Source organism: Chelon labrosus, assembly GCF_963514085.1.
Source record: "Chelon labrosus genome assembly, chromosome: 1".
Lineage (NCBI taxonomy): Eukaryota > Metazoa > Chordata > Actinopteri > Mugiliformes > Mugilidae > Chelon > Chelon labrosus.
In genome coordinates this window covers 30536361-30559134 of record NC_140337.1, presented here as the reverse complement: position 1 = coordinate 30559134, position 22774 = coordinate 30536361, and the positions used below count along the sequence as shown (strand labels likewise).

At 42.2% G+C, this 22774-nt stretch overlaps 3 protein-coding genes across 3 annotated transcripts; all 3 read left to right on the top strand.

Moving 5' to 3' along the window:
• Positions 1-820: 820 nt before the first annotated feature.
• On the top strand, positions 821-2929 carry LOC311489778 (Fc receptor-like protein 1). The gene is made up of 6 exons (XM_084547041.1): positions 821-954; positions 1158-1196; positions 1376-1633; positions 1717-1962; positions 2046-2114; positions 2307-2929. The coding sequence occupies exons 1-6, from the start codon at positions 924-926 to the stop codon at positions 2525-2527; spliced, it is 864 nt and encodes a 287-aa protein (XP_084403167.1). The 5' UTR covers positions 821-923; the 3' UTR covers positions 2528-2929.
• Positions 2930-6423: 3494 nt separating this feature from the next.
• LOC311492382 (high affinity immunoglobulin gamma Fc receptor I-like) lies at positions 6424-22028 on the top strand (the record flags this gene model as incomplete). The annotated part of the gene is made up of 8 exons (XM_084550647.1): positions 6424-6597; positions 12678-12719; positions 12899-13156; positions 13239-13484; positions 19128-19373; positions 21623-21682; positions 21773-21846; positions 22014-22028. The coding sequence occupies exons 1-8, from the start codon at positions 6567-6569 to the stop codon at positions 22026-22028; spliced, it is 972 nt and encodes a 323-aa protein (XP_084406773.1). The 5' UTR covers positions 6424-6566.
• Positions 6631-9093, top strand: LOC311486038 (putative high affinity immunoglobulin gamma Fc receptor IB; the record flags this gene model as incomplete). Its single annotated transcript, XM_084541791.1, has 5 exons — positions 6631-6754; positions 7028-7285; positions 7368-7613; positions 7678-7746; positions 7931-9093. 5 exons carry the CDS (start codon positions 6631-6633, stop codon positions 8134-8136), a joined length of 903 nt encoding a protein of 300 aa, XP_084397917.1. The 3' UTR covers positions 8137-9093.
• Positions 22029-22774: the final 746 nt, after the last annotated feature.

Below are 22774 nucleotides of genomic sequence, written 5' to 3'. Positions count from 1 at the left end.
GTCATTTCTATTGGGTGGGGGTGTCTGGTCTGGTATAGGTGGGTGCTACATGTTCAAGTAACATCCACACCAATGAATGTCAGGTCCAAAAGTCAAAGCAGAAATCTCGCAAATCTGCTCAATGTTATTCACTTCTTCTGTCAGTGGTTTCAATGTTGTGGCTGACACAAATCCAAGATAATAAGTATTAAATATGAGGTATATAGTTCTTAAAATAACCAAAATCATATGCCAATAGAACAGGACATTTGACTTGCCAAGTTATTTTAAAATGAGGTAATATGTCAAGCCTCAGAGAACCCACAGATTATTTTACAGTGAAAATGTGTTTGAATTCATATGGAGCATAAGGGGGATCTAACTGGGCTTTAGATGGTGGCTATCTGGGAAATTTAAATAAGATCCACATAGGTCCCACCAGTGCCTTCAGCAAGAATGAGCATATGAGGTATAAATGGGATCTAACAGGTTTTCGGGTTCGGTCTATCTGGATTTTTTCATATCAGACTTGAAGTCCCCACCTATGCACTGAAGTATCTGGGCCCTTGAGATGAGCTTTCACATAAACTCAGACCCCTCTTTTTAGCATCGAATCTACTGGTGTCATGCACTAGCAGCCATCTTCCTGACAGTATGTTAATGCATGTTTACATTCTTCTAGCCTGACCTCTATCTAGATACCATTATGAGCAGGTCATTTCTTAGCTGCTTTTTTTTTTTTTTAAAAAAAGCATGCAAAGGGTTTCAAAACTCCTTAAAGCCTTCTTAGTGTGCACTCTGTCGAAGATGACTCACAGATTAGCTCTGCGTTCGCTCTTTGTACCACCCACTAATGTTGAACTAAAACACTGAAGCTATTTCTACCACCTCTGCTTCTGTACAGTTGAACAGGAAGAGACCACTTCAGTCTGCAGCAAGACAACATGGAGGTCGGAGCTTTCTGCATCGCACTGTGTGAGTATTGGCTCCTTTCCAGATTAAAACGTAATGATAAAGACTTTATTTACAATTAAAAAGCTCAATGAACTTAAATTTAACACTTTTAACTCAAGTATTATTCTTCACCAGCTACGACATTTAATAATAAATATGCTGAACATTGTGAGCAGCTGTAGGAGACGACAAAACTTTTCTTGATTCGTCTATTTTCTTTACAGCAGTGATGATCCTGCTGTGTGCACAGGACCAGGAAGTTGGTGAGTAGATGTTTTGTTGGGCAGTTATAGAAAAGAGGCAAAACTATCTTGAGATTGGTGTGTTTAACCGTCACAGGAGTTCCTCTATTACGTTTCTACTTTTACATGTTGTAGACGTCATCCAGCAGTTCACAGGAGTAAATGTCTACACTGAATATCTCTGTTTTTCTTTGTCTCAGATGCAGCTTTTCTTCATATCTCTCCAAACAGACTGCAGTTCTTTGAATATGAGTCGGTCACTTTGTACTGTAAGGGAGTCTTTTACTGTGATGTTGAAAGTACCTCCAAAGGGAGAATGCCCTTGTGTTGCACCTCCAATAACAGAACATCAAGAGGACCTAACTGCACCATTGAAAACCTTTATCGAGAGGATTCTGGAAAGTATTGGTGTGAGGAAGGAGGAGAGAGAAGAAACATCATCAACATCAATGTCACTTGTATGTTTGCAGTGAGGCAGTGATATTTTGTGATTATCTCAACATGATTTCAAGAAGAAATTAAATATGATCGTGTTCTTCAGCTGGTTCTGTGATCCTGGAGAGTCCTGCTCGTCCTGTGATGGAGGGAGAAGATGTGACTCTGAGCTGCAGAACCAAAATATCTTCCTTCAACATAACAGCTGAGTTCTGTAAAGATGGAGTCCGCAAGTGGAGAAGCTCCACAGGAAATCTGAGCTTCGAAATAGTCTCCATGCTTCATCAAGGATTCTACAAATGTCAAATCTCTGGAGTTGGAGAATCACCACAGAGCTGGCTGTCTGTTGGAGGTGAGATTTTAAGTTAAACAGTGTATACAAGTGATGTAACCTCCTGTAACTGTTTTTTTTTTTTTTTTTTTTTTTTTTTTTAGCTTCCCCATCTTCAGCTACACCATATTTTCATGAAGAGACGAGTCTTACCTCCTGTTGCAAGTGTAATGGTAAGAAGACTTAATCTGAACTACACTACACACCTAATTGTTAAATAACTAAACAAATAACCAGGATACCGTCCTGTTGGATGCAAGGCCTTTTAAGAGATAAATGTATTGCTCTTTGCTTCTTTCACTTGTATTTAGTCACAACCACTTTCTGTCTCATAATGTCTTTTCTCTCTTCAGAAACTCTCACAGAACATCGTCCCTCCTCAGATCACGGCTGGCATGTTTACCCCATCCTAAGGACCATGTTCACCATCATCATGGTGGCACTGCTGCTGCTGTTGCTTGGATGTCTTCACTGTGTGATAGTCAGAGTTATAAAACATGACTCATCTCCAACAGAAGAGAGAGCTTTCTGTTATATTGAAGAAAAAGATGGCCTGGATGACAACCAATACGAGAATAAAAACTAGCTTAGTTGCTGAGATCATGAAGTAAGTATTTTATCATGTCTAGAGTTAAGCCCGCTGCTATTAAGCTGCTTTCTATGCTTCTAGACACAGGGTTAGACGCTGTAACTGGATCAGGAAATGAGCGTCTTACTGAGAAACTTGTCTAACGTGTCTGCAAATGTGGTTTTTAAACCTTTCACACTGGCCATAACTCTGACACATGGTGTTTAAAATAAGCACAGCGTTTGAGCACTTCTATTAATTGATGCTGGTTTGTAGAAACGTGTGAACTGTCACAGTGTGTCACCACCATTTGCTGTCTTCTGCTGTTTGCCATTTTGTAAAATCTAAAGAAAAATAAACTTAGAAATGCAATAACATGCTGTTCTTTAATGTGGTGGTTTTTCATTTTCTTCCAAGGTTATATTTAAGAGTATGAGAAAGATGAGAAAGTAAGGCAGAAGTGAGGAAAAGACAGATATAAAAAGAATTCATGTAAGAGAAAATGAAAATCATGATATTCTTAATCAATTTGACCCTTTTATTTCAGAAGAAGTATTTATAGATGAATCTAGACTGAAAATGGAAGTCTGGCAAGTCTCTATTACTGCAGAGACACTTATGAACACATGTTATTATATTTATGCAAAGCGTTTCAGTTTTTACACACTGTTGGCTAGAAATGTTTTGATTTAAAAACGGTCTGCTTGGAGGATAGAGGGGAACGAGATGGACAGTTGACAGTATTTTCGTTCAACTTTTTCTTTAATTCGCAATGTTCTGGAACCACAACCCCACGTTAGAAAGTCTGACCACCTGGCAATCTGGCTCAAACCAGTCTACGACAAAAGGCTCAAGACAAAACCAGTCACAGTTAGCACCATTAACACCTGGACCCTGCACAAGCTAGCCTGCAGGGCTGCTTAGAGGCCACAGACTGGAGCAATTTCAAAGCGGCCACTAATGACATCCACGAATACACAGAGACAGTCAGGACTGTGCGTTTTTCCCCAACCAAAAACCCTGGTTTAATGGGGACATAAAGCAGAAAATAGGGAGGAGGCGGTAGGCTTTCAAGTCAGGAGATCATGTGGCGTACAAGAGAGCACGGTACGAGCTGCAGAAGTCCATCAGAGTGGCAAAAAGGGCTCACTCCCAAAAACTTGAAGGCTACTACCTCAACCACAACACACGCAGTATGTGGCAGGGAATCCAGTCTGTCACAAACTACAGGAGGACCACAACAACCACAGACCCCCGGGACACCACCCTTCCAGACAGTCTGAACACCTTCTATGCCAGGTTCGGCAGGCTGAACACAGACTCACCATCAAAAGCCCCCTGTGACCCCACGGACACTGCCTTCCAGGTTACACAAGCATATGTCCTGAAGGCTCTGAAAAAGGTGAAACCCCACAAGACGGTGGGACCCGATGGAGTGCCTCCCAGAGTACTGAAGGCCTGTGGGGAGCAGCTAGCCGGTGTGTATGCTGACATCTTCAACATGTCATTATCCCAGGCTGTAGTTCCCCATATCTTTAAAACCTCCACCATCATACCAGTCCCCAAAAGACCAGACACACCCACCCTAAATGACTTCAGGCCAGTGGCACTCACACCAGTTACTATGAAGTGCCTCGAAAAATAGTCCTCACCCACATCAACAACACGGTCCCAGACATGGTCGACCCCCTCCAGTTTGCATTCCGACCCAACCGATCAGTGGACGATGCGGTAGCAATAGCCCTTCACCACACCCTGCAACACCTGGAGAGCACCAGAACGTATGCCAGGATGCTCTTCCTGGACTACAGTTCTGCATTCAACTCCATCCGCCCAGGCAGACTGATCGAGAAGATGACAGACCTTGGCGTCCCCACTCCCACCTGCAACTGGATCTTGGATTTCCTGACCAAAAGACTACAGGTGGTGAAGATGGGACGACGGGTGTCTGCTGAGCTCAGGGTCAGCACAGGATCACCACAGGGCTGCTGCCTCAGCCCCAAACACTTCACCCTGTACACACACGACTGCGGCACCACCCAAGATGGCACCATCATCATCAAATATGCTGATGACACCACCATCCTGGGGCTCATCAAGGGGGGAGATGAATCAGGATACAGGGCCCTGGTCAACAACATCCTTGTCTACGGAGAGGAGAACGACCTCATCCTCAACACAGACAAGACCAAGGAAATAATTCTGGACTTCAGGAAGAATCCTCCCCCTCTACTGCCTCTTTTCATGAGAGGGACTGAGGTGGAGAGGGCAGACAGCTACAGATTTCTCTGTAAAGAGTCATAAAGACCACGGAGAGGATTATAGGGACAAAACTTCCTTCCATGGACTCTATGTACGTGCAGCGCTGTAGGAGACGAGCAGAGGGAATCATCAGAGACTCACTCCACTCAGCTCACTCTCTGCCCAGACACAAACACTGCACGTACAACCTGAGACACAGCAGAGCGGACAGTATCATCACACATAGAACTTGTGCAAAAACTAACCAAACACTACCTCACTTTAATGACATGTGCAATAACTGACTTAATATTATCTCTGTACACTGTGCAATTGTTCTGTAGTTCTCCGACAAATGTGCAATAGTCCATCAGTGCAATATTCCCAATACTCTCTCTCCCTGTCTCCTGCTCCCTCCCTCCCCCACCTCACATTCCTAGAACCAGTCTAACCAGTTTATCTATTTATTATTATTTATTACTCTGTCACCAACATTGCCCTTTCCTGTGTTTTAGTACCTGAAGCTAAAAATGTGTACACATCATCACCTCCTGCATAACGCCTTCATACTTCTAATATTGTAATATCACAGTTGTATATTGTTTCTACATTTTGTATTTATATTTGTTGTTGTATAGTGACTTTTATATTTTATACTTCTCTTTTTAACTAAACTGTTGACTCTGAGAGCCCTGCACATGATTTCCAATCTGCCTGGACTGTTGGTTTATGAACAAATGGCCAAATTAAGAACCTTGAATAAAGAACCTTGAAAGATGCTCAATGTTAATCACTTCTTATGTCAGTGGTTTTAATGTTGTGGCTGACACAAATCCAAGATAAAAAGTATTAAATATGAGGTATATAGTTCTTAAAATAACCAAAATCATATGCCAATAGAACAGGACATTTGACTTGCCAAGTTATTTTAAAATGAGGTAATATGTCAAGCCTCAGAGAACCTACAGATATCTCAAATCTCAATCTCAACGATTACTTTACAGTGAAAATGTGTTTGAATTCAGTGTACACTAGCGCCATCATCTTTCAGTACATCGCAGCTACACATGTTGGCTCTAACTATCACTTTAACAAAGATCTGACTGGGCCATAGGTGAGACTCAACCAGGCTGCAAATGGGATTGTCTGCACTTTCCGTAGTTGCCCAATCTGTGCATAAGGGGGATCTAATTGGGCTTTAGATGGTGGCTATCTGGGGAATTTAAATCAGACCCACATAGGTCCCACTTGTGCCTTGAACAAGGATCTCACTAGACCATCGGTGCGACACGACTAGGTTACAAGTGGACACAGTGGCCCAACCTATGACTGCCCATATGAGGTATAAGTGGGATCTAACTGGTCTTCAGGTGAGGCCTATCTGGATTTTTTTCATATCAGATTCTTGAAGTCGCCACCCATGCATTGAAGTATCTGGGCACTTAGGATGAGTTTTACATGAACACAGCCCCCTCTTTTACCTTCTAATCTACTGGTGTCATGCATTAGAAGCCACCTTCCTGACAGTATGTTACTGCCTGTTTACATTCGTCTGGCCTGACCTCTATCAGGTACCATTATGTGTAGGTCATTGCTGAGCTGCTTTTTTTTTTATAAAAACAAGCATGCAAAGGGTTTTTAAACTCCTTGAAACCTTCTTAATGTGAACTCTATCGAAGATGACTCGCAGATTAGCTCTGCCTTCGCTCTTTGTACCACCCACTGATGTTGAACTAAAACACTGAAGCTATTTCCACCACCTCTGCTTCTGTACAGTCGAACAGGAAGAGACCACTTCAGTCTGCAGCAAGACAACATGGAGGTCGGAGCGTTCTGCATCGCACTGTGTGAGTACTGGCTCCTTTCCAGATAAAAACTTAATGATAAAGACTTTATTTACAATTAAAAAGCTCAATGAACTTAAATTTAACACTTTTAACTTAATTATTATTCTTCACCAGATACGACATTTAATAATAAATATTCTGAACATCGTAAGCAGCTGTACGATGCGACAAAACTTTGATTGACTGGTCTATTTTCTTTGTGTCTTCAGTGACTGTGATGATCCTGCTGTGTGCACAGGAAAAGGAAGTTGGTGAGTAGATGTTTTGTTGGGCAGTTGTAGAAAAGAGGCAAAAATATCTTGAGATTGGTGTGTTTAATCATCACAGGAGTTCCTCTATTACTTTTCTACTTTTAAATATTGTAGACGTCGTCCAGCAGTTCACAGGAGTAAATGTCTAAACTGAATTTCTCTGTTTTTCTTTGTCTCAGATGCAGCTTTTCTTCGTATCTCCCCAAACAAACTGCAGTTCTTTGAATATGAGTCAGTCACTTTATACTGTGAGGGAGTCTTTTACTGTGATGTTGAAAGTACATCCAAAGGGAGAATGCCCTTGTGTTGCACCTCTAATAACAGAACATCAAGAGGACCTAACTGCACCATTGAAAACCTTTATCGAGATGATTCTGGAAAGTATTGGTGTGAGGAAGGAGGAGAGAGAAGAAACATCATCAACATCAATGTCACTTGTATGTTTGCAGTGAGGCAGTGATATTTTGTGATTATCTCAACATGATTTCAAGATAAATTAAATATGATCGTGTTCTTCAGCTGGGTCTGTGATCCTGGAGAGTCCTGCTCGTCCTGTGATGGTGGGAGAAGACGTGACTCTGAGCTGCAGAACCAAAATATCTTCCTCCAACATCAGAGCTGATTTCTATAAAAATGGAGTCCGCAATTGGAGAAGCGCCACAGAAAATCTGAGCATCAAACCAGTCTCCATGCTTGATCAAGGACTCTACAAATGTCACATCTCTGGAGTTGGAGAATCACCACAGAGCTGGCTGTCTGTTGGAGGTGAGATTTTAAGTTAAATGAGGTATACAGGTGATGTAAGTTGCTGTAACTGTTTTTTTTTTAGCTTTCCCATCTTCAGCTACACCATGTTTTCATGAAGAGAAGAGTCTTAACTCCTCCTGCAAGTGTAATGGTATGAAGACTTTATCTGAACTACACTGTCTAATTGTTAAATTACTAAACAAAAACCTGGGAACCGTCCTGTTGGATACAAGGCCTTTTGAGAGATGAATGGATTGCTCTTTGCTTCTTTCACTTCTGTTTAGTCACAACCACTTTCTGTCTCATGTCTTTTCTGTCTTCAGAAACTTCCACAGAACATCGTCCCTCCTCAGATCACGGCTGTCACATTTACCCCATCCTAAGGACCGTGTTCACCATCATCATGGTGGCGCTGCTGCTGCTGCTGCTGGGATGTCTTCCCTGTGTGATAGTCAGAGTTATAAAACATGACTCATCTCCAACAGAAGAGAGAGTTTTGTGTGATATTAAAGAAAAAGATGGACTGGATGACAACCAATAGGAGAATAAAAGCTAGCTTAGTCGCTGAGATCATGGAGTTAATATTTCATCAAGGCTTCTCTCACATTTCATCTTTCATCTAGAATTAAGCCCGCTGCTATCAAGCTGCTTTCTGTGCTTCTAGACACAGGGTTAGATGCTGTAACTGGATCAGGAAATGAGCGTCTTGCTGAGAAACTTGTCTGACGTGTCTGCAAATGTGGTTTTTAAACCTTTCGCACTGGCCATAACTCTGACACATGGTGTTTAAAATAAGCACAGCGTCTGAGCGCTTCTATTAATTCATATTGGTTTGTAGAAACGTGTGAACTATTACAGTGTGTCAGCACCATTTTGTGTCTTCTGCTGTTTGCGATTTTGTAAAATCTGAAGAAAAATAAACTTAGAAATGCATTAACATGCTGTTCTTTAACGTGGTGGTTTTTCATTTTCTTCCAAGGGGGGAACCAGATGAACAGTTGACAGTATTTTTTCTTTCATTTGCAATGACTTCATGTTCGGATTGTCAATAAACACTAGAGTCTATTACGTATGGCAAGTATACAGCTTCTCAACATATTCACTATGAAGTCCTTTCTCTAGGCTGAGCATTCACAGTAATTCACCCCATTTTTATTTTTTATTTTTTTATTTGCTTGCAACCCATTTGTGGTCAAAATCTATTGGTGTCAGACACAAGCAGACATCTTCCTGACTGTATTCATAATGTCATTTAGTTTGACTTATACAAAAGTGTCTTTTGAAACTAGAGAAGGTACTCTTTCAATTGACACAAAGTATCACATAACTGGATCTAAACAGAGAAAACACCAAAACTTTTACTTGCAAAGTCAACATGGCAGAATTTCTTCTCATGTCTGAATATTTTGACATATATGAAAACAACTGTCAACTGATATTGTTTTCATTACCGTTTGAGGTCCATTTGAGTTGATTCGAAGGATTCTCCATCAACTGTGCAACACATTGTGACTTGCCTAACAGAATCTGGGCCCTGTGCTTCAATTTCATACATGGTCTTTGTCTGTGTCTCGTGGGCTAATGGTGGTACTATAAATAGTAAACACATATCTATCTTGTATAAAAAGAGACCTGTGTGTCCATTGCCTCCTGAAGAGGAATCAGTATTTTGTAGCCAGATTCCTGTTCAAGAAGCAATAACTCTAATGTGGAACACTTTGGGTACCTTGGTCCAAATGCCCAAATGGAAATGTCCAATTCTGTAGTCAGTGTCAGTTGGGAGGGTTTGGTGTGCTCTAGGGAGGAAGCTGTCTCTCAGTCTGCTTGTTGTGGTTCTGATGTTTCTGTACCTTTTCCGTGAAGGAAGACGAACAAACAGTCCATGGCCCGGGTGGGTGGGATCTGCTGCGATCCAGCTGGCCCTCTTTTGGACTGCATGGACCGAGTCCAAATCTGGGAGAGGACCCCCCACAATCCCCTCTGCAGTCCTTATCACTCGAGCTAAGTCCCTCCTGTCCTGTGCTGTGCAGTTCCTATACCACACCGTCATACCGAGACAGAGGATTGCCTCGATTGTGGTCCTGTAGAAGTAAGTGAGTAGTCAACAGGTGAGTCCAGGCCTTTTGATCTTCCTAAGGAAAAAGAGCCTCCTCTGTCTTCCTGGACCTCCTGTAGTCCACAATGACCTCCTTGGTCTTGCTGGTGTTCAGAAGAAGGTTGTTGTCTGAGCACCACTCTGTCAGGTGCTGGATCGCCTGTCTGTAATGAGTCTCATCATTGACACCCACCCCGGTGGTGTCATCAGCAACCATCACAATCGTGTTTATGGGATGGATGGCAGAACAGTCATGTGTGAAGAGAGCTGGGCTGAGCACACAGCCCTGTGGCATTTCGGGGTTCAGGACCAGTGTGGACGATGTGCAGTCCCCAATTCTCAACACGTGAGGTCTGTTGGTGAGAAAGTCTCTGATCCAGAGGCACATAGAAGCAGACAACCATAGGTCATGAAGCTTCAGTGTCAGCTTGTCCGGAATGACAGCGGTAAAAGCTGAACTGAAGTCATCGAAAAGCATCCTGGCGTATGTGTTAGGATGCTCAAGGTGGGACAGGACTGTGTGCAGAGCTATGGAGACTGCATCCTCTGTTGATTGGTTCCCTCTGTAGGCAAACTGGTGGGTTGTCCAGATCAGCAGGGATGACGTCCTTGATGTGCTTTAGGACGGTCCTCTCAAAGCACTTCATGATTACTGGGGTCAGAGCAACCGGGCGATAATCGTTGAGGCAGGTGACAGTTGGCTTTTGAGGTCGAGAGACAATGATGGAGGACTTGAGGCAGACAGGAACTGTGGCCAGCTGCAGAGACAGGTTGAAAGTGTCCAGGAAAACTCCTGCCAGCTGGTCAGCACATATTCTCGGGGTGCAACCTGCCACTTTTTCAGGTCCTGCAGCTTTTTTTATGTCGATCTGTCTCAGGGTGGAGCTGACTTGACGAAGCTGCAGGACAAGAGGATGATGTTGCTCCTCCAGCTGGGGAAGAGGCCTAGTTATATTGAAGAGTGCAAAGAAACTGTTCAGGGTGTTAGGGAGGGTGGGATCAAGGCTGACCTGTTGGTTGCTGAACTTGTAGTCTGTTATTGTCCTGATAGTCCACTACAGATGATGAGTAAGCCTCCAGGTTCAAGCTCTCTTTAAAAACTTCCCAGTCGGTGTGCCTGAAACAGTAGAGCTGAAGAAGCCGCCTCAGACCATACCTGCACTGTACTGGTGGTTGGTTTAGTCCTGCAGATCAGAGGATGGGATGTGGTCTGACATGCCCATGTGTGGAGCTGCTACAGCTCTATGCTCCCCATATGTTGCAGTAAACCTGATCCAGGGTGTTACTGTCTCTGGTTGGAATGTTTATGGAATTTGGGAAGTACTCCTTTAAGTTCCATGTGGTTGAAGTCTTCAGCCACAATCACAGCTCCCCCTGGGTTTGCATTCATCTGTCTGTTGATCAGACAATAGAGCTCCTCTAATGCTAATTTAGCATTAGCCTACGGTGGAATGTAGCTGGCCACGATCAGGATAGAGCAGAACTCTCTAACCAGTTTATACACTCTGCATTTTAGTGCCAGATATTCCAGGTCAGGGGATCATTCCGGTAATGCTGTTAGTTGTACACTATGAGTTGTTAATATGTAGCACTAAGCCTCCACTTTTTCATTTGCCAGAGGATGCAGTCTGGTTGGCTCGGAACAAAGAGCGACCCCGTAGCTCTACCACAGCGTCTGTGGTGTTATTTTCCAGTCAGGTCTCAGTGACGATCGCCACACAAATGTCCCTCATATGCTGGACGATCCTCAGCCGAATCTTGTCCATTTTGTTGCCGATAGACCTAGCGTTCATCAGGAAGAGACTGTGAAGAGCTGGTCTGTGTGAGTTAGCTTCTAGCCTGCTCTGCTTGCCCCACTTTTGTTTATGGTGTCTTCTCCGTCTACTACGCCACAAAGGGGGGATGGTATGTGTGTGCTGCACTTCTAGTGGAATGACAGTCGGCTTGGGAGATGCGTAAAGTCTCTGCTGACTGCTCAGTTCCTAATAATTCAGCTCGTACATACTGAATCAAGGCATCCACAAGATGCAATAGGGCAAAACACACATATAAACTAACAAAAAGCACAGAGCCCCCTGCCGCAGCGTACATACCCGCTGTCATCTTGGAAACAAGACAAGCCAATGGGCCAACATAATTACTAACTGACAACCAAACAAATTTGAAACAAAATACAGGAGTCCTTCCCTGACTCACTAACCAGAAACAGGAGAAAAACAAGACAAACAAAACTGGTTTATCACCCCTACTTCGTAGAAGTGTGGTGGCAAAACATTCAGACCTTGAAGTGAACAATACAGTCAGAGTGTGGAGTGGTTCAGCTCCTGATAGGTCACAGTAGAAGAGAGAGAGCACCTGGCTTCTCCAGCAAAAGCCTTTTTAAATTCCAGCTCCTCAAGCATCCTCCAATCACTGGCCGGCCTACAGGAAGCTGTAATGAAAAACGAAAACAGCAACCCCTGCAGGCAGGGAGGGACAATAATACCACACAGGCACTCACTCACATGACCGACAGTCATAACAGGACTCAGTGGTTAAATGTGTGAGCTGCTTTTAAGATGTTTCCTCACAGTGTCAGCTATACATCAAACTTGCTAATGCTAATAAACCACAAACCAACACTGAGAACATAGCAAACGTCAGAGTTGCATTGAAGGCAGATTCACTCTGCCTTGGCTCTTTGAACCACCCACTGATATTAAACTAAAACACTGAGGCTATTTCCACCACCTCTGCTTCTCTACAGTCACACAGGAAGAGACTGTTTTTCATTCTACGCTTCATCTGATGTTCAGTCAGTCAGCAGCAAGACAACATGGAGGTCAGAGCTATCTGCATCACACTGTGTGAGTATTGGCTCCTTTCCAGGTTAAAACTTAATGATAAAGACTTTATTTACAATTAAAAGGCTCATGCACATGAAAGACTGAACATTATTTAGTGAATGAACCTAACTTTAACAAATTTATTTTCTTTTCCGTCTTCAGTGACTGTGATGATCCTGCTGTGTGCACAGGATCAGGAAGTTGGTGAGTAGATGTTTTGTTGGGCAGTTGTAGAAAAGAGGCAACAATATTTTGAGATTGGTGTGTTTAATCATCACAGGAGTTCCTCTATTACTTTTCTAATTTTAAATGTTGTAGACGTCGTCCAGCAGTTCATAGGAGTAAATGTCTAAACTGAATTTCTCTGTTTTTCTTTGTCTCAGATGCAGCTTTTCTTCGTATCTCTCCAAACCGACTGCAGTTCTTTGAATATGAGTCTGTCATTTTTTACTGTGAGGGAGTCTTTTACTGTGATGTTGAAGATAAATTGACTGGGGAGAAGCCCTCGTGTTGCACCACTAATGACAGAACATCAAGAGGACCTAACTGCACCATTGAAAATCTATATCCAGATGATTCTGGAAAGTATTGGTGTGAGGAAGGAGGAGAGAGAAGAAACATCATCAACATCAATGTCACTTGTATGTTTGCAGTGAGGCAGTGATATTTTGTGTTTATCTCAACATGATTTCAAGATAAATTAAATATGATTGTGTTCTTCAGCTGGTTCTGTGATCCTGGAGAGTCCTGCTCATCCTGTGATGGAGGGAGACAATGTGACTCTGAGCTGCAGAACCGGAACATCTTCCTCCAACATCACAGCTGATTTCTATAAAGATGGAGTCCACAATTGGAGAAGCTCCACAGGAAATCTGAGCATCGAAACAGTCTCCATGCTTGATCAAGGACTCTACAAATGTCACATCTCTGGAGTCGGAGAATCACCACAGAGCTTGCTGTCTGTTGGAGGTGAGACATGTAGTTTTTTTCAAAATAAGGTTCATAAAATATTGACCACGTATGTGTGGAAAACAATTCCCGTCTGCTTAAGTTTCATCTTTTCCTGCCGTTGATACAGCAGATCTCAAAGAGTCTAATCCTGCCTCCTCTTCCTCTGCAAGTGCACGATGGATCATCATCTCCGTCTTGTTGATGCTTCTCTTTTTGGTTGTTGGACTACTTCACTTTGGCAGATTTCCCTTTCTCAGAGGTGAAGAACATAATGTGAACTTTACTCAATGCTTCCATCATGTAACAATTTCAGGAAACACTGTACAATTTTAACTTCCCTCTTGAGTAACTATTGTTATTTAGAAAATCAGTTCTGAGGGTACTTTAGTTCCACCACCATGTTCAAAATACCTTCTTTTTTTTTTTTTTTTTTTCATAGATATTTGTTCACAGTCACCGGCAGTGCCTGATTCAGACTCATCAGAGCAACAGTCAGGTAGGTTTAACATTAAGAGATTAAACATTTAGCAGAAAGGATATTAAATTTGTATATTTATTGTTTTGTTTTTTTCCAGTCTCTGTACAGGCCAGTGCACCTGAAGCAAGCCCAGCAATGTGTGCTACTGTAAACCAGTTAGGGCCAGTATTGTTGTTGTTATTGTACAAGCTAAAAAAGAAAAAAAGAAAAGTTCAGTCTTTTGACCTCAGGTCTGTTTGCTGTGTTACAAATTTAAAATAGTTTCTGTGCAAAAACAAACATGTGGAGTCTGACAGCGTCTGCACTTTAATCAAGACATCAGAGAAGTTTCGATTGATTTTCATCAGGCAGTTATAACCAACTTGTTCCATTAGCTTTGTTTGTCCACACAGTTGCTCACCAGTTGAGCGCTGCTGCTGCTGCTGTTTCTGAACTTGCCGTGGTTAGCTGCATATCTGATGTTGTTGCATTGCTTTTTTAGGTTTGTGGTCAGCAACAAGACGAGAGTTTCTTGTGTTTCACCGATGAGAATAAAAGTCATGTCCTACACGTCAGAGCGTCTGTTTGAGTTTGTTCTGTGGTACAAAATGTCAGAGTTTTCTCACGTGTGTCATGATAATTATAACTATAGCAGAACGTTCCTCGGTTTTATGAGTGACCTGTGGTACAGTCACGTTCACACTGACAATGGTCTTGAGAGCTATGTCTTTTGAAATCGAAGTGAGTTGATCTTCCTGCACTCCTTCAGAGACAGATCCATTACTCTGAATTGTCTTCTTTTGAATTTCTTGGGTCATCAGTAGTTTGAAAAAACAATGAAAATGTAATTCCTTGATATCACTTCCTGTTTTATTTCTGGTGGTTGTATTTTACCACCAAGACACCTCACCTGTGTCTTGCCAACTCATCTTCCTTGTCTGTGGTTTGCTCGATCCTCTGTCATTAGTTTCACCGGTCTCTCATTACTCTGTGTTTGCATATATAGTCCTGTCCTTTAGTTTGTGAAATTTCCCAGTTTGGGATTAATAAAGAAACTATCTATCTGACAATTTATCTGTCTTATCCCTTGTCAGTTTGTCTGACCAGTTACTGTGGAAGTACCTGTCGTACTTTCCTGCTATTCCCTGTGTTCCTTTGCTTCTTGTGTTTCTTAACGTCCTTTGGTTTTTGGATTGCTTTGCTTTTTCTGCTGCAGTTTCCATGAATCCAACAAAAGACAAACTGGACCTTTTGTTGGACTTTAGCTAATGGACTTCCTATTATGTCGCTGAAGTGCCTGTTGTTCTCTGTTATACAAATATTCATTAAAGTTATTTTGTTTTCCTCCCCTTCTACACCTTGTGACAATCTTGGTAGCAAAAGCCCGGGTCATTGATCTCCCCCTTATGGTGAGGAAAGGTGTAATACAGACTAGCTGGGCCATGTTACGTTTAATGGAACCACTTATAATGATGAATATTTATCTTTCTGTCTTGCTGGGGACCCACAATATGTGCCAGAGAGTTGGTGGCATGAAGTCCGGTTATAGGGCTATTTGATGAAGAGAGGAGACCACCCCTTTCATCAGAGAGTCTGTCCTTGAAATCGTCACATTGTTCATGTGTGGAACACATCTTGAGCCTTTCAGTGTAGATCAGATAACGAGGATCCATCCTGTTCCAAGTGAGGACTCTGGCCAAAGCAGAAAAAAAGTGAAGACCAAAAGACCACCGACCTATCACTTTAACAAGAATCTCACTGGGCCAGAGGTGGGACTCAACCGGGCTGCAAGTGGTTTTGTCCACATTTTCCACAGTGGACCAACCTATGAATGCCCATATTATCACGACTCAGTGGCTGCTGGACTCAAAAGCACGATTCAAAAGTAAATGACAAAATCAGGTTTATTTCAAACTGAGCAGTCGGGGAAAAAGGCAAGACACAACGACTGGGACACTTGACAAAAAAAAATAAGACAAACTGGCAATGACAAACACCAAATACAAACACCTGAGACTTAAATACAGGGGAAGGAAGGACAACGACACAGGTGCAAACAATCAGGGCGGGGCTGCAGGAATCAGCACAAGGGAGAACATGAAGGCAGGAAGTCAAGACACCTGAAACAAAAGGAGAGGGTAAATACAACAAAATAAAACAGGAAGACAACAAGAAAACATGACCTCATCAAGGACGAGACTTGACACATATGGGATCTAACTGGTTTATAGATGGGGCCCAACTGGTTTATTTATATGAGGACCATGTCGGCCCCACCTATCACTTTAACAAGGATCTCACTGGGCCATAATCGGGACTCAACCGGGCTACAAGTGGGTTTGTCCGTACTTTCCATAGTTGCCCTACCCATGAATGCCCATATGAGGTATTAGTTGAATCTACCTGGGCTTTAGATGGTGGCTATCAGGGGAATTTATATAAGACCCACATACACTATATTACCAAAAGTATTCGCTCACCTGCCTTTACTCATTCTATGAACTGAAGTGCCATCCCATTCCTAACTCATAGAATTCAATATGATGTCGGTCCACCTTTTGCAGCTATTACAGCTTCAACTCTTCTGGGAAGACTGTCCACAAGGTTGAGGAGAGTGTTTATAGGAATTTTTGACCATTCTTCCAAAAGCGCATTGGTGAGGTCACACACTGATGTTGGTCGAGAAGGCCTGGCTCTCAGTCTCCGCTCTAATTCATCCCAAAGGTGTTCTATCGGGTTCAGGTCAGGACTCTGTGCAGGCCAGTCAAGTTCATCCACACCAGACTCTGTCATCCACGTCTTTATGGACCTTGCTTTGTGCACTGGTGCACAGTCATGTTGGAAGAGGAAGGGGCCCGCTCCAAACTGTTCCCACAAGGTTGGGAGCATGGAATTGTCCAAAATGTTTTGGTATCCTGAAGCATTCAATGTTCCTTTCACTGGAACTAAGGGGCCAAGCCCAGCTCCTGAAAAACAACCCCATACCATAATTCCTCCTCCACCAAATTTCACAGTTGGCACAATGCAATCTGAAATGTACCGTTCTCCTGGCAACCTCCAAACCCAGACTCGTCCATCAGATTGCCAGATGGTAAAGCGTGATTCATCACTCCAGAGAACGCGTCTCCACTGCTCTAGAGGCCAGTGGCGGCGTGCTTTACACCATTGCATCCGACGCCTTGCATTGCACTTGGTGATGTGTGGCTTGGCTGCAGCTGCTCGGCCATGGAAACCCATTCCATGAAGCTCTCTGCGTACTGTACTTGGGCTAATCTGAAGGTCACATGAAGTTTGTAGCTCTGTAGCAATTGACTGTGCAGAAAGTCGGCGACCTCTTTGCACTATGCGCTTCAGCATCCGCTGACCCCTCTCCGTCACTTTACGTGGCCTACCACTTCGTGGCTGAGTTGCTGTTTTTCCCAAACGCTTCCATTTTGTTATAATAGAGCTGACAGTTGACTGTGGAATATTTAGGAGCGAGGAAATTTCACGACTGGATTTGTTGCACAAGTGGCATCCTATGACAGTTCCACGCTGGAATTCACTGAGCTCCTGAGAGCGGCCCATTCTTTCACACATGTCTTGTTTCACAGTCTGCATGCCTGAGTGCTTGAATTTATACACCTGGGGCCAGGCCAAGTGATTAGAACACCTGATTCTGATCATTTGAATGGGTGAGCGAATACTTTTGGTAATATAGTGTATGTCCCAATTGTGCCTTGAACAAAGATCTCACTATGCCATAGGCAGCACCCAACTGGGATGCAGTATAGTTTAAAAGTGGGTTTGTCCTCAGTTTTCATAGTGGTCAAACCTAAGAATGCCCATATGAAGTATAAGTGAGACCTAACAGGTTTTCAGGTGTTGCCTATCTGTTTTTTTTTTTTTTTTTTAATATCAGAAACTAGAAGTCCCCACCTATGCAATGAAGTATCTGGGCCCTTGGGATGAGCTTTCACATAAACTCAGCCTCCTCTTTTAGCTTCTAACCCGTTTACAGTCAAACTCTACTGGTGTCATTCACTAGCAGCCACCTTCCTGACAGTATGCTAATGCCTGTTTACATTCCTCTAGCCTGACCTCTATCAGGTACCATTATGTGTAGGTCATTGCTTAGCTGCTTTTTTAAAAAAAAAAAAAAAAACACAGGCAAAAGGGTTTTAAAAGTCCTTCAAACTTCATTAATGTCAACTCTTTCGAAGATGACTCGCAGATTCGCTCTGCCTTCACTCTTTGTACTCACCCACTGATATTTAACTAAAACACTGAGGCTATTTCCATCACCTCTACTTCTCAACAGTTGAACAGGAAGAGGCCGCTTCTTCTTTTACACTTCAGTCTGATGTTCAATCAGTCAGTGGCAAGACAACATGGAGGTCAGACCTTTCTGCATCGCACTGTGTGAGTACTGGCTCCTTTCCAGATTAAAACTTAATGATAAAGACTTTATTTACGATTAAAAAGTTCATGCATGTGAAAGTCTTTGAACGTTATTTAGTGAGTGAACTTAAATTTAACTCTTTTAACTTAAGTATTATTCTTCACCAGCTATGACATTTAATAATAAATATGCTGAACATCATGAGCAGCTGTAGGAGAAGACAAAACTTTTATTGATTCGTCTATATTCTTTGCGTCTTCAGTGACTGTGATGATCCTGCTGTGTCCACATGATCAGGAAGCTGGTGAGTAGATCTTTTGTTGGGCAGCTGTAGAAAAGACTCAAAAATATCTCGAGATTGGTGTGTTTAATCATCACAGGAGTTCCTCTATTACTTTTCTACTTTTAAATGTTGTAGACGTCGTCCAGCAGTTCACAGGAGTAAATGTCTAAACTGAATTTCTCTGTTTTTCTTTGTCTCAGATGCAGCTTTTCTTCATATCTCTCCAAACAGACTGCAGTTCTTTGAATATGAGTCGTTCACTTTTTACTGTGAGGGAGTCTTTTACTGTGATGCTGAAGATAAATCGACTGGGGAGACGCCCTTGTGCTGCACCACTAATGACAGAACATCAAGAGGACCTAGCTGCACCATTGAAACTCTTTATCTATATGATTCTGGACAGTATTGGTGTGAGGAAGGAGGAGAGAGAAGAAACGTCATCAACATCACTGTCACATGTATGTTTGCAGTGAGGCAGTGATATTTTGTGATTATCTCAACGTGATTTCAAGATAAATTAAATATGATCGTGTTCTTCAGCTGGTTCTGTGATCCTGGAGAGTCCTGCTCATTCTGTGATGGAGGGAGGAGATGTGACTCTGAGCTGCAGAACCAAAATATCTTCCTCCAACATCACAGCTGATTTCTATAAAGATGGAGTCCGCAAGTGGAGAAGCTCCACAGGAAATCTGACACTCAAAACAGTCTCCATGTCTGATCAAGGATTCTACAAATGTCACATCTCTGGAGTTGGAGAATCACCACATAGCTGGCTGTCTGTTGGAGGTGAGGCATGTAGGTTTATTCGAAATAAAATTCATAAAGTATTGATCATGTATGTGTTTACACTCTCAAACAATTCCCATCTCCTTAAAATTTCATCTTTTTCTACAGTCAACACGGAAGATCACAATGCCTCTAATCCTGCCTCCTCTTCCTCCACAAGCACACCATGGATTGTCATCTCCGTCTTGTTGATGCTTCTCTTGTTGGTTGTTGGACTACTTCACTTTGGCAGATTTCCCATTCTCAGAGGTGATGAAAACAAAGTGAACTTTACTTAATGCTCTCACTGGTTTTGCTTTGTCACAACACGATTCTTCCATGTACACAAACGTCACGGAGGAGTTCCTCAAGGTTGGGTGCTTGGGCCGAGGTTTTTCACATTGTAAATGTTTCCATTGGTTAATAATTTCAGGAAACACTGCACAATGTTCCAAACAAAATGAACTTCCCTTTTTTTGTAACTACTGTTACTTAGGAAATCAGTTCTCAGGTTACTTTAGTTCCACCACAAAATTCAATATACCTTCTTTTTTACAGATTTTCTTTCACGGTCACCAGCAGTGCCTGATTCAGACTCATCAGAGCATCAGACAGGTAGGTTCAACTTTAAGAGATTAAACATTTAGCGGAAAGGATATTAAATATGGATATTTATTGTTTTTTTTTGCAGTTTCTGTACAGGCCAATGCATCTGAAGCAAGCCAAGCAATGTATGCTACTATAACAAAGAACAGGAAGAAGAAAGGTATTTCTTATAACTTTATATGTTGTTAGCCCAGACCACAGTTAGCATGCTACTCAGCATGTACATTGTTTGACGTGATGGTGCTGGTGATAAAAATCTTGGTACTGGTGTTAACTTTAGCATCCTGCATAATCAAATCCACAGCGTCAGCTTAGACGAGGTACACATGGTTGTCTGTACAACTTGAGACTTGTATTCACTTATCTAAGTTTCTGTAGAGTTTATATTTTTTCTATTTGAAACTTGCATTTTTGATCTCAAGCAGAAGTTATTGACCCTAATTCAACAACTGATCAGATTATAAATTGTGGAACAAGCCAAAGCTCCAGAAACATATGCTTATTGCCATACAAGCCATGAGGTTAGCTTAGCTTAGCATTAAAAAAGTTGTGGATTTAATTGCAGAACCAATTCTGTAAAAGCCACATTAAAGGGGAACTACTGTTTTTTCCAACCTGGACCTTATTTCTGGCATATAATACGGTCGTTTACTCGCCCAAATAACTTTTGTGTCATTTGCACTCGTTTAGGAAATAATTACATCAACGTAAATAGCGGGAGTGACAGGGGACTGAGACACAGCCTCTAAATAACGCATTATCTGCTGCGAAACTCGTTCATTCCACCAATATTTTGTTATGATACGCTAGTGCTATTCCCCGCTGAGTCCAGAGTTACCTGTTATCATCATCCAGGGTCTGTAGATACACTTACAGGACCTGGATGATGTCTTCTGACCTGGATGATAACATATCTGAGCAGCATGCACACACGCGACGGTCAGCTTGTTTACCTGTAATTTGTTACTGCTATGGTTCGTCCACAACCTCAGAATGTGAAAAATATTCAGTCATGTTGCAAAAAACCTAGCAGTGCAAATAACACCCCTGTTCTCCAGCAGCTTCACTGGCTTCCCATCACCCATCGCATCACCTATAAAATCCTGCTCTTAACATTCAAAGCCCTCCACAACCTCGCCCCTTCTTATCTGACAGAACTTCTCCACGTCAACACACCCAGCCGGACTCTTAGATCATCTTCATCCATCAGCCTCGCCATCCCTCCTGCCCGCATGACCACCATGGGGTCCAGAGCCTTCAGCCGTTCCGCCCCCCGCCTCTGGAATTCCCTTCCACCCAACATCCGCAACATTGAAACTTTGGCAATTTTCAAATCCCATCTCAAAACCCACCTTTTTCTCCAATCATACCCTCCTTGACTGTCACTCTCTCCAGATTTTTAATTTTTAAACCAAATCTTTTATCTTTTTTATCGTATCTTTTAGTGTATTATAGTTTGTTAAATGCTTTTGATGTCTGTTATGTATTTTAAACCCTGTTTTACCTGTACAGTGACCTTGGGAGTTTTGAAAGGCGCCTATAAATAAAATGTATTATTATTATTGTATTATATTTTATACTGGAAATAAGGTCCAGGTTGTAAAAAAAACAGTAGTTCCCCTTTAAGTTGATATTTTTCAGCTGTGATTGTTTCTTTCTCTCAGATGAAAATGGAGATTTACCCGTTTACTACGCTTTGGGCCAGAGTGGTGCTCCACAGCTGGGTCAGAATTAAAATTATTCATAACATTGTTAATCCCAATGTCTGTGAATGATTTATTGTTCTAATTAATATATTTTATTTGTCTTCAAAGCAGCAGAGTCCAGTGTTCCATCGCCAACCCAAGCCCCTGTTGACAGTGACGCCTACTATTCTACACTTCAGATTGTGAGTCAAACACAGTCTTTTATCTCCTCGTTGCTACACAGTTGTCTTTCTATGAGCACGTTCTTGCTGTCCACTCATAGTTGCTGAAAGAAAAGTCAAAAAGCATCTTTTCTTTCTATAATCTACAACTCACATAATATTTGTCTTCTGTGTCCTATGTGTTACAGGTTGCTGAGTGCTGACTGAAAAGAGGAGCTTCATGATCCACATGAAAACCAGGAAGTGACCCAGTTAGGGTCAGTATTGTTGATGTTATTGTACAAGCTAAAAAAGAAAAAGAAATCTTTTGACCACAGTTTGCTGTGTTACAAATTTAAAATTTTCTGTGCAAAAACAAACATGTAGAGTTTGACAGCGTGTGCACTTTAACCAACACATCATAGAAGTTTCGGTTGATTTTCATCAGGCAATTTAACCAACTTGTTCCATCAGTCTGTTCACACAGTTGCTGCTGCTTCTAATCTAATCGTGTCGCGGTTAGCTGCATATCTGATGTTGTTGCATTGCTTTTTTAGGTTTGTGGTCAGCAACGAGGCGAGAGTTTCTTGTGAGACCTTCACCAATGAGAATAAAAGTCATGTCCTACATGTCAGAGCGTCTGTTTGAGTTTGTTCTGTGGTACAAAATTGTGTCATGATAATTATAACTACAGCAGAACGTTCCTCAGTTTTAAGTGTGAAATTCACGCACGTCCTCATGAAATAACCTGTGTTCACACTGACAATGGTCTTGAGGGTTATGTCTTTTGAAACCGAAGTCAGTCGATCTTCCCATGCTCTCACAGGACAGTCAGAGACGGATCCATTACTTTGAATTTTCTGCTTTAGAATTTCTAGGGTCATCAGTAGTGGCTGTAATCATCACAAGTGGCTGCCCTCTGCTCTGAGTGTAACTGTGTGAATGGATGGGTCAAATGCAGGATTAGAAT

Coding starts and splice junctions, on each gene's coding strand:
- LOC311489778 (XM_084547041.1), top strand. CDS start 924: ATGGAGGTCGGAGCTTTCTGCATCGCACTGT. Junction 1,197..1,375: donor TGCACAGGACCAGGAAGTTG/GTGAGTAGATGT, acceptor TCTTTGTCTCAG/ATGCAGCTTTTCTTCATATC. Junction 2,115..2,306: donor CTCCTGTTGCAAGTGTAATG/GTAAGAAGACTT, acceptor AAACTCTCACAG/AACATCGTCCCTCCTCAGAT.